Raw genomic sequence first — 12,197 nt, forward strand, 5'->3', positions numbered from 1 at the left:
TAGTAAACGTACAGACCTGTATGAAAAGAACTTCAGGTCAGAATTGAGAAGTATACAGCAGGATCTACGCAGGTGGAAGGCCCCCACCATCTCCTGGTTTGGTCGGGCTTCAATTTTAAAGATGACAGTGCTACCCTGCCTATTGTACAAACTTCAGACTATACCGATTTGTTTGCCGCCCTCCTTTTTTACAGCTTACAAGCATATGTGCAGAGCCTTTATTTGGGGCTCTAAGGTGACGCAAGTGGGGTGGGCAAAGTTAGTACTACCAAAGTCGAAAGGTGGGATTGGGCTACCAGATCTGCAGAGGTACTACTGGGCAGTACACCTGGCCCGGGTATTAGACTGGAGGCTCCATACTAATTATAAGAGCTGGGTGTTGCTAGAAAAATTTATTTTGGGTACTGAACTCCACTCCCTCCCCTGGTTCTCGAAGAAACACTTTCCGGCTTTTGTCCATTCCCACCCGCTGGTTGGAGCAATTCTGCAACCCTTTGATAGGGCGTGTAAAATTCACTCGCTTTCCTCCACATGCTGTGCTATCACACCTATCAAGGGCAACCCAGATTTTCCTCCTGGCATGGAAGGGGCCTTTCTAGCAGCGGAATGGCCTTACACAGATATGCAGGCCAAACACTTCTTTTCCAGAGGACGGTTTCTCCGACAGGGCGAACTAGCTGCATTGTCCACCACAAAGTCTTTCCCCTTTTGGGCCTATCTCCAATTGAAACATTTCCTGAACAGTCCTACAAATAGGGAAAGCTTTGCAAAATCTCCTACTGTTCTGGAATCACTATGCGCTAGCTCCTCTCCCCAGAGTCATCTAATTTCGGGACTTTATCCCACAATGTTCGGGGAGCCTTATGCTTCTCTGAAATCGGAGCATGCCTATTGGGAGACTGAGCTGGACACAGTGATAGATGATGCTGCTTGGGATCGAGTGCATCTTTATATTCATAAGGGCTCCTTAAATGTCCACACTCAGGAGAACGGTTACAAAATCAAAACAAGGTGGTACAGGACACCGGAAATACTTCATAAATTTATCCTGACAGTCTCAAACCAGTGCTGGAGGTGTGAGCAGGATCTGGGCTCTCTCCTCCACATCTGGTGGACATGCCCATTGATTCAGTCGTACTGGAGGAAAGTCCATGAAGTGGCAACTGAAATATCTTTGCTTCCTCTGGAATTCACGCAAGCGCAATACCTCCTCCACCTATCCAAGATCTCCAGTAAAAAATATTATAGATCATTAGCTAGGCATTTGATCAATGCCGCCAGGCTGTGTCTGCCTGTACACTGGAAATCTAAGTCACCCCCTTCCATAAAAGAATGGCTGGCCCGGGTTAACCAGGTAGCAGTGATGGAGGAGCTGATTTGCACCACGCAGGACAGAATAGCTTGCTTTTCGGCGACATGGGCTTGATTACCGAAAATCGCAACTTTATCAGGACTTGACCCGAGATAACCCTTGATGAATACGTGATGAGTTGCTATACCTCTCATGAGGCCTGCACTCTACTGGGGAGGGCAGTTGGTCCCCCGCTTATAGTGCCCCCCTCATCCGCTCCATCCCCCTCCCTCAACTACACTCCATTCTTCCTTTTCTTTTTTCTCTTTTCTTCTTTTTCCGCTTTTTGACCGTTGTCTATTCTGTCTTTCTTTCTTTTTTCTTCTAGTTCTAGTTTTCACATAAGCCCTGGACATAGAGGTCGGCCACATCCTCTAATCCTTGTTCGGCTCATAGTACCTTTAGAAGCGACTTTAAATATTGTGTTTCTTATATGGTTACCCTTCCAACGTAACTCAGGCAGGCCTGTTATACACTGCTACATATACCTTTAGCAATATTACTCCAAACGTTGATACATTTATGTGTGGCCGCTTGATAATCTTTACATAGAGACAGCATTCGCTGGATCTTTTCTGTCCATCGCTATTAGGAATCTTTTGCTTAGCACTTGGTTATATGTATGTTGGTACTATTTGTATTACCTTTGAAAACTTTCAATGAAATTTATTTGTAGAAAAAAAATAACAAGTTTAAAGGCCCAAAACCACACATTTCAAAAAAAAAAAGGGGGACACTGTTGCTTTAAATAATGAAGTGGCAGATATACACTTCAACACAAACCAGTCACTTGATTGGTTATATTTAAATGAGCTTTGCTCTCATACACTTGAGAATAGCCCAAGCATATTGCAGTATGCAAATAGAAGGTTTCAGTGAATCAGAGAAGCCTCTGACAGCTATCTCTGATTCCCACACAGGAGTGACAGTAATATAACAAACAGTGAGCTACACAGTTCAGTAACACTTGCCTACATTGTCCTTTTTCAGTCTGGTTAGATATAGAACAAAATCAGCCTCCAGCCCCTTCTGGCTTGCAGAGCATGTGTCTGGCCACTCTCTTTTTTACTTCCTGTAAGACATCCACATATATATCTTTGAGGGGTTTCCTGACCCTTAAGCAAGGGCAGGAAATAACCTCCTACCAGGGAGAATCTGTTTTTAATAAGATGATAGGTACCATGCACAAATGTAAACAACCTCACAGCCAGTGTACAAAAGAGCACTTCCCTACACCTGTTTGTGTTTCCCCTACCCCTTTAATATCTGTCATAGTAGACAGACCTCTGAATATTCCCCCCCCCCCCCACTGGAGCACATTTTATCATGCTTTAATGTTTTTTTTTTATGCCTTCCTCTGGATCAACTGTGGGTATAGGATAATGTAATGTATTTGGAGGTTTTCTATTTGTGTGTGTTTTTTTAAATTATTATTATTTCATTGGTTTAACTAAATGGACTAATGTCCTTTTTTCAAAAACAAAGAAGGGGAAGGCATAATCCCCTAGTGCATTATCCGAGTAAAAAACAGCTTTCCCTCTGGTGAGGACCACTGAGTGCTGGGAGTGTTTTGCTGTCTTTTCTTAGTGTCCTTTTTCAACCAGACTAACGTGTACTCAAGAACTCGGCAGTGTATTCAGAGGGAGAATGTTAGGAATGGATTTCCTTATAAAATGTGAACGTGGAACAGAGGAAGAAATGGAGAGAGATATAGGAAGAGTAGGCGTAGGCATAGTTGTTGGAGGGGGAGAGTGGTGAACAAATTGGTAAAGAGATTGTAAAGTGTTAGGTTGCTTTAAGCAATTCTACTTATCATGTACTGGGACTTAAAGCTAGTTTCCATTATAAACTGCATGCCAAATTGTATCCTTGTGCTTTGCCTAAAGATCTGCTTTACATGTTTCTGAATTCTAAATATGTCCTCATTCAACTTGTGTTCACATGTGCATAATCCATACTTAGTTGTATGGTCATGTATCCCAAGTGAGAGCACACCTGTGATGGGTTTACTTATTGCATGTAGTGATTTTGGCACTGAATGGTGGACTAACAGTAGAAGGATCACAAGCACTGTCAATACTGGAGACTGTCATTTGTGTGAGGAGTGATTCACTTTATATCACAGGCTACAATGATTCATAGGACTAATATATGGACTTTTTATATTGGCAATGATGTCCAGCTGCTGTGCGAGCTTGGGTCATCAGCAGCTGTCTATGTGAGTTTTTTATATGTTTATTTGTTCTTTGTGGCTTTAACTTTGTAATAAATCTACTACGCTATGAAACTCCTTCTGGACTCTGATTTAAACTGTCTGCAGTATTGAACTACTGCAAAACTTCATGAGAGATTTCCATGCTGCTGTAACGGCAGCCATTGAGTCCAGTAAATTTGCATTTTACCTAATGGTGGCAGTTTACTCAGTTAGACACTACACTTTTCTCACTGCAACGGTGGCCTTAAATATTAATTGTTTCTCATTCATTGGACTAACCTTTGATGTTTTTTGGAATTTTCTATGGTCAAGAGATATAAGTTAATTATCTACAGTGCTCAGCATGAATGAGTACACCCCTTTAAAAAAAGTTAGATTTTAATCAATATCTCAATGAACACAAAAACTATTTCCAAAATTTTGACAAAACTGAGTTTCATAGAACATTTGTTTGGCTCCATTACATGAAAGTAATGTTTAATAATATAACTTGGATTACAAAACCTTCAGTTTTACTCAAATTAGGTGATGTAAAAATGAATACACTTCACAACAAAAACTACTACATCAAGTATTTTGTATGACCTCCATGATTTATATGAACAGCACCAAGTCTTCTAGGCATGGAATGAACAAGTTGGTGACATATTGCAACATCAATCATTTTCTATTCTTCAAGAACGACCTCTGGTTGAGTCTGGATGCTGGATGGAGAGTGATGCTCAACTTGTCTCTTCAGAATTCCCCATAGGTGTTCCATTGGGTTCAGATCAGGAGACATACTTGGCCACTGAATCACTTTTATCATGTTCTTCCTCAGAAATGAAACAGTGGCCTTAGATGTGTGTTTTGGCTCATTGTCATTGTCATGTTGGAAAAGTGCACAATAACCAAGGACATGGAGTGATGGTAGCATCTTCTCTTTCAGTACATCTGTGGATTCATGATGCCATCAATTAAATGCACCTCCCGGATACCAGCAGCACTTATGCTGCCCCACAGAAGGACACTTTCACCACCATGTTTCACTGTAGGCATCATGCATTTTTCATTGTACTCCTCATCTTTGCAAAGCCATACAGTTTTGAAGCCATCTGTTTCAAAAACATTTATTTTGGTCTCATCACTTCTAAATTTGATTTAAATACTTAAATACTTACATTTTGTATTACTTTTGCTACAGTATTCTGACTGATAAATAAAGCTATGCTGATCTTCTTGTAGCCTTCACATTTCTTGTGTAAATATTTTTTTTTTTTCTCAGGCATTTCTCTTCCATGTGGTGCCATTGCTGACAGCATGAAATGGGAAGGGGTTTTCTTAGTTAATTATAAAAGGGTGTTACTTAACAATCTGCTAGACACCTGTTTAATAAATAATTATACTCACCTTTAGTTGAATTCTTGTTTATTAGGATTTTGCTGTCTAAAATTGAGCTTTGCTCATAAGACTTTCATTGGGGTGTATTCATTTTTGCAACATGGTCTTGAATGGATTTGTTAGGAAAAAAAAAACTTTTTGTGTGTGTGTATTTATATATATATATTAGTTTTGGGTTTATTTTAACTTAATGCACAGTTTATAATTTGTGTACTTATTGTGTAGTGCGGCATTAGGTTTGAAATAAAAAAAACAGCTATGATCCCACCAAGACCTTCAACCAAAACTCAGTAACTGGCTAAAAAAAGCATGTCTGTGAAGTAACCGTGGGGCAGATTCAGATAGAGATACGACGGCGTATCTCCTGATACGCCGTCGTATCTCTGAGATCCGACGTTACGCATAGATCTCCCTTAGATCTGACAGGTGTAAGTGACTTACACCGTCAGATCTTAGGCTGAAATCTCCCGCCGGCCGCTAGGTGGCGCTTCCATTTGTATACGCGATGAATATGCAAATGAGGAGATCCGCCGATTCAGAAACAAACGCCCACCCGTCGCTTTTTTTTACGTCGTTTGCGTTCGGCTTTTTCCGGCGGATAGTTACCCCTGCTATATGCGGCGTATCCTATGTTAAGTATGGCCGTCGTTCCCGCATCAAGTTTTGACATTTTACGTTGTTTGCATAAGTCGGTCGCGAATACGGATTGACGTAATTTACGTTCCCGTCTAAACCAATGACGTCCTAGCAACGTCATTTGGAGCAATGCACGCTGGGATATTTTGCCGGCGGCGCATGCGCAGTTAAATTGGCACGGGGACGCGCCTGATTTAAATACTACACTCCCCCTAGCCGTGGAATTTACGATCCGCCGGCGTAAGTGCTTTCTGAATACAGCACTAGCCTCTCAAACTTGCGCCGGCGGATCGTAAATCAGATAGATTACGCGGATCTAAAGATCCGCTAATCTATCTGAATCTACCCCCATGAGTTCAGTGGTACAGAGATTAATTGCTGAAAACCTTTCTGTGGGACCTAACCTAGACATTTCGCAAAGCCAAGTTTTATGGAAGAGTGGTGGGAAGAACAAGATTGCTGAAAATCATATAAAAAGCCCTTTATTCTTGCTTTTCAAAAGGCATTTGCAAGGCACAGCAGAAAAGGGGGGAAAAGTTCTTCTGCTATGATGAAACCAAATTGTAACTTTCTGGGCATAACAGCAAACATTATGGGGGTATTAGCATAAAGTCGTGAGGATTCATTTTATTATATACCTGGGTTCTGCAAACATAACTAAAGTTTAGGTGCCAAATCTAAATCCACTAAAGTCATTGTAAAAAAAAACAGTAATGGACATTTTGTAGGCTATTAGGCAAGGAATAGTCAAACAAATTGCACGGGGGACTGGACACCGCCCAGGGGAACATGTACATAAGCATGGATTACCATGATGTCACTGACCAAATGTGATCATGTCTATATTTGGTCAATTGTGTCATCTGGGAGACGTTGTCTCTTTGTTTATATTTAGCAGTCTGGTGCCTGGAGATGTCATTCACATCAAGTATGTGACAGGAGATGATCACAGCAGTAGGATATTTTTCTGCCAGTGGGTATTGCTCATTGCAATTGACATAGAATTGCATCACAGGGCAATGTGATTGATGATGGAGTTACACTGTAGAAATTCAGGATTTAGGGTTTTTCCTTCCTTACAGGGCTTGTCAAAAAGTGGCAGTGTGTTTATTTGCTGTTACCTTTTTTTGTGTATGCACAGGGGTGCTATGAAACCCTTACTCATTTACATAAGGGGGTTTCCAATAAGCCCTCTATCTGCAAACCTCCATACCCATTGAGCAAGAATTGTTGAGGACATGTGGCCTGGTGTGGTTTAGGAGTGGGGCGCATGCTCACCCTCCATTTCCTGCCCAGCCAGGCTGAATGTCTGAGTCAGAGTCTGGTGTGTGTTTTTTTTTTTTGCCTTTTTTTGCCTTTTTTTTTTTCTGTTGTTCGCTCTCAAAATCCATACTACACCTGAAAGGTCTAATATGGATAATAGGATGGAACCACTCACCTTTTTTGTTTGGGATTCCCTTTAAAACCTTTGTTTACATTTTCTCTCATTCTGAATAAGTGTGGTATGTCATTATTATACATTGTAGGTGTGCAGAGTAAAAAAATGCTGGAACTAGTTATGTGTACTTTTTAAAGTGCTCAGTACTACAACACTAGAAACCAGAAAGAATTTGCATGTGCTGTTTCTTTTTTTTTGACATTCCAAAGTTTATTAGTGTTCCAGTCAAGAACAAAATATAGTGCAATTATCAAAACAGTACAGCATGATAATGACATTCGTACACAAAAGTCTCAAACAACAAATTTGACGTCTGTAAATTCTCAAATCACGTAAATCTAACAGGTTCACAAATTAGCGACTAAGCTTGAGGTGTTACTCTGCTGTTTTTAGAGTGTGGCCCGTTCCCAAGAAGCTGTCGATACATACAACCTCTTGCTGCGAGAATAGGCCTTACCTCTACCACCTAAAGCCGTCTGACGTTATATTTCGGCTAGATTATCCATCGCTTTTCATGTGTATTTTCACTACCATACCATAAAGTGGTGCTTAGTATTCCCACCATCTAGCGATGGTCGGATTGGGGGGGACAGGTGTGGGGGGAGGTAGGGGGGGGGGACAGATATGAAAAGAGAAAAGGAGAGGTGAAGGGGGGTAGGAAGGTGAATGCAGCAGTGCAATGAGTGAACAAGACAGTTCTGTGACTCAAGGTCTAATCATATCGTCACGAAGTGACGGGTGAGCTCTCAATCAGCGCCCATAAGCGTCTCATAGGCCTTTGAGAAACGAAATTCAAACCAGGGCGACCAAGTCTTGTGGAACTTATCCACGTTTTCAGAGGCTTGTGCAAGTGTGTCTTCCATTTCTCGAATTTCAGAGATTTTTCCGAGCCATTGTGCAATAGTGGGGACCTTAGAGGTCTTCCAGAGGCCAGGGATCAAGGCCTTCGCGGCATTCAACATGTGTTTCGTCAGTGAGTTCTTATATCTCTTCAGGGAGCATGTGCTGTTTCTTATAATAAATATGTTTTATTGTATTTATTTTAGCATTCCTTGTTTCATTTTTGCTTCTAGGAAAGAACAGTAGCAATCAGAAGACAAACTGTAGGAGGATTTGGACTCAGCATAAAGGTACATTTATTTATTTGACTTTAAAGTGTGCAGCTACAGTATGTGTAATATGGAAATGTATTGTAACTCTTTTTCATGCATTCATTAAACATAATTATGGGTAATGAAGTAAAGGTTACATTCTGGATTCTTTATCAAACCCATTCTTATTTTACCTCAGCAGTGAGATCTCCTTCAACTGCTGGTCACGATGTGGAATCCAGGGGTTGGGTTTATATTTCACTTTCTTATTGCCTTCTACAAAATGCATTTTCCAAATATTATGAGAGGATTGTAACGCTAACATTATAGTGTCACTGGGACTCTAGTGGATTCTCTATAGCAGTGGTTCTCAACCTTCTAGTGCCGTGACCCCTTGATAACATTTCACAAGTTGTTGGGACCCCTAACAGTAAAATTATTTTCGTAGTGTGGGTTGTCGGCACCCAAGGCAGAACAAGTAGTTTGTGACCCTAACCCACGAAAATTTAGCGCTTCCTGACACTCTTCCACTCGTACAGTATTAAAACCCTTATGGTACATTTTAGGCTGTAGCACTCTTTGGGCCTGATTCTCAAAAGAGATACGCAGACTTAACTGCTGTTCAGTCTGTGCCTAACTTTGGAAACGATTCTCAAAAGGCTTTTTCCAAAGTTAGGCAGAAAATCTGACATGTGTAAGACACTTACACGGTCAGATTTTAGGATGCAGTACCGCATCCGCCACTGGGGGCATTTCTCATTGAAATGCAGCTTTGCGTATGCAAATGAGGACTTAAGCAGATTTTCAAAGCATTTCATCACTGTGATTTCTGCCTAAGTTCCGAATTTGCCTGCGCAAAACTAGGGCTGGTTTTATAATGTGTAAAGTTAGTCAAACCTTGTAAAGGCCCATTCAAGCGACGGCATTTGGTATGCATTCCTGAGGGAGAACTCCACGGCAATTTTTAAATTCAAAACCGGCATGGGTTCCCCCCCAGGAGCATACCAGGCCCTTAGGTCTGGTATGGGTTGTAAGGAGACCCCCCCCTCCGCCGAAAAATCGACGTAGGGGGTCCCCCTACAATCCATACCAGACCCGTATCCAAAGCACGCTACCCGGCCGGTCAGGAATGGGAGTGGGGACGAGCGAGCGCCCCCCCCTCCTGAGCCGTGCCAGGCCGCATGCCCTCAACATGGGGGGGTTGGGTGCTCTGGGGCCCGTGGTGGGTGCACGTGGGTAGGCACCCACCACGTGGGTACCTACCAGAGCATGATGGGACGGTGATGCCTATATAAATGGGATGCAAGGCGCGCTTCCATCATTACAGCGACAAGAGGCGACGAGGCAACATCGGAAGAGGGGAGAAGAACAGAAGAGAAGACCCTGACGTCACAGAAGACCGCGCCGGCTGCCTGTTACTAATTGAGCTAACACACAAAGATAGCAGGCAGCCAGCGCTGAAGAAGAAGGCACCGGACATCTGCAGAAGAACCGGGGTTCGCCGAGTCAACAGCAGAAGAGGGGAGAAGATGGAAGAAGACCCCCGGAGAGCGGAAGAAGAAACCCCCCCCGGAGAGTGGAAGAAGACCCCCGGAGAGTGGAAGAAGACCCCCGGAGAGTGGAAGAAGAAGCCCCCCCTGGTAATAGAGCTAATAAAGAAGACAGGGGGGGCATCCGGAGCAGAATAATAAATTATTTTAAAAAGCCTTGTGTTGTGTGTTTACTAACTACTTTTTGCCTCCAGGTGAATGGGTAGGGGTACGATGTACCCCATATCCATTCACTTAGGGTGGGGGGCCGGTATCTGGGGGCCCCCTTATTTGAGGGGACTCCCAGATTCCGATAAGCCCCCGCCCGCAGACCCCGACAACCAACGGCAAGGGTTGTCGGGAAGAGGTCCTGTCCTCATCAACATGGGGACAGGGTGCTCTGGGGTGGGGGGGCCCGCAGTGCGCCCCCCTGCCCCAGAGCACCCAACCCCCCCATGTTGAGGGCATGCGGCCTGGCACGGCTCAGGAGGGGGGGGGGGGCGCTCGCTCGTCCCCACTCCCTTCCTGACCGGCCGGGTAGCGTGCTTTGGATACGGGTCTGGTATGGATTGTAGGGGGACCCCCTACGTCGATTTTTCGGCGTGGGGGGGTCTCCTTACAACCCATACCAGACCTAAGGGCCTGGTATGCTCCTGGGGGGGGAACCCATGCCGGTTTTTTCTTTGAAAATTGGCATGGAGTTCTCCCTCTCAGGAATGCATGCTGAGCGACGCTGTCATTTTTTTTTATAATTGTTTGTTTTCCCAGCGCGTCTTTTTTTTTCACCCGTCGCAACTTTAGTGTCCCGTCGAAATTCTCAAAGCCGCCCGGCGTTAATTACGTTCGCGCGCTGCACGTCGGGAAAATGACGTCACACGCATGCGCAGTACGGCCGGCGCGGGAGCGCACCTCATTTAAATTTTAAACGCCCCCAGGAGAGGAGGACCGCCTTACGACGGCGGCACTTAAGTTACACGGCCTGAAATTTCTAGGTAAGTGCTTTGAAGATCGGGCACTTAGGTAGAGATTTTAAGTCAGTGTAACTTAACTGCTGAAATTTAAGTTAGGCTAAGTTTTTGGGAATTTGGCCCTTTGTTCTCCTTTCTTTCCCTTTTATCTCTCTCTATCCTAATTTCTTGTTTTTTTACCCCCATCCCTCTCTAGCTGTCTTTCTAGCTCTTTCTCCCCTTTTTATTTGTTCCTCCCCCTCTTTTCCTCTCCCTTTCATGTATTCTCTATTTCTTTCTCTTACCCCTTGGTGGGTAGGTGGGGGTATGGGATGAGCGGCAGTGCTGGCGGGGGGAGTTTGGGATGAGTGGCAGTGCTAGTGGGGGGGGGGGTTGGGATGAGTGGCAGTGCTGCGGGGAGTTCTGATTGGCCAACTTAGGTGCTCCTGATCATGGTCATCTGCTGACCTGAGTACTGTAGTGGGGACTTTTAATGGCAACTATAATCACAGGTAGTGTTACTCATTGTCTCCGGCTTCACTATGTCTCCGACTTTGTGGCGTTTCATAGCAGTGGCACCTATGTCGAATTCAGGAGATAGGGTTTCCTCCAGCCCCTCCCACTTTACATTTCTCACCAGTCAGCTGACCTCTAGTCTCTGCCCCCCAGCCATGCCGTGAACTGAATGGGCGGCTGCAAAAACAGTGAGTGGGCAGCCGCAAAAAGGCTGGGAGAGAGAGTGGTGCGGGTTTCGGTAACAGCCCAGGATCTGTTGACCCCTGGCAAATCATCATTTGACCCCCGAGGGGGTCCCGACCCCCAGGTTGAGAACCAGTGCTCTATAGGAATCTCTGAAACCTTCATTATAAAGAAAGCAACCATGGAGGATAAGCTAAGAACCAAACATTGCCTGGGGGTATTTGTGTCTGTTTTCTCCCCCTCAGCTTCCATGCCATACTCTGGCTGCTTCTGTCTATTTGGGGGTTCAGCGATGGAAACTCTGGTTTCATTCACTGATACATCCTATCCGCATCCACCCCTGATGAGTGAGCAATGATCTCGCGAAACGTGTGTCGGGTTTTCTGATGCATGCATTTGTATATACTGCATTGTATAACGTTTGTATCAATTTTAATTCTCTTTATTATGTGCAAATCCATTGGTTGAGCTATTATGCTATACTATTCATGTATGTACATCAATTTTAATAAACTTTTTTACTGTTACTACTTTTGTTACTCAGTGGCAAACTGTGACCACCGCATTTTAAGTCCCAAGGGCGACTCTTTTTCTGAACCAAACATTGGATATCACTTCAGGTCACAAAGAAAGGTTGGGACGAAAACCCCAACAAAAGGATGTTACATAAAGGATCAAGCAGATTAAAGTCATGGGATCTTTATTGAAAAAATCTGAAGTACAAAATAATGGGCTTAAAAAACTCCACCACCACCTCCACCACAATTGTAATTAAAAAGACAACGTTGTCTAAAATGTTGCAGCTGCGCTCACATACCACACATGCAATCGTGACTGGATATACCACTGGCTACAGGAGGCTCACACTGGCCCACATGTGCTGCCAAATAGGGAAGTCCAAATGCAAGTGT

General features: G+C 43.8%; 1 protein-coding gene across 2 annotated transcripts in view; it reads left to right on the plus strand.

Annotated features, from left to right (window-relative positions):
- Positions 1 to 12,197, plus strand: part of SNTG1 (syntrophin gamma 1) — a 795,295-nt gene that overhangs the window by 524,748 nt on the left and 258,350 nt on the right. For both annotated transcript variants that reach the window (XM_040354181.1, XM_040354180.1), the window contains one exon: positions 8,094 to 8,150. In XM_040354181.1, coding sequence (XP_040210115.1) covers positions 8,094 to 8,150 — 57 coding nt within the window. The remainder of the gene's footprint in view (positions 1 to 8,093; positions 8,151 to 12,197) is intronic.

Source organism: Rana temporaria, chromosome 5, assembly GCF_905171775.1.
Source record: "Rana temporaria chromosome 5, aRanTem1.1, whole genome shotgun sequence".
Classification (NCBI taxonomy): Eukaryota; Metazoa; Chordata; class Amphibia; order Anura; family Ranidae; genus Rana; species Rana temporaria.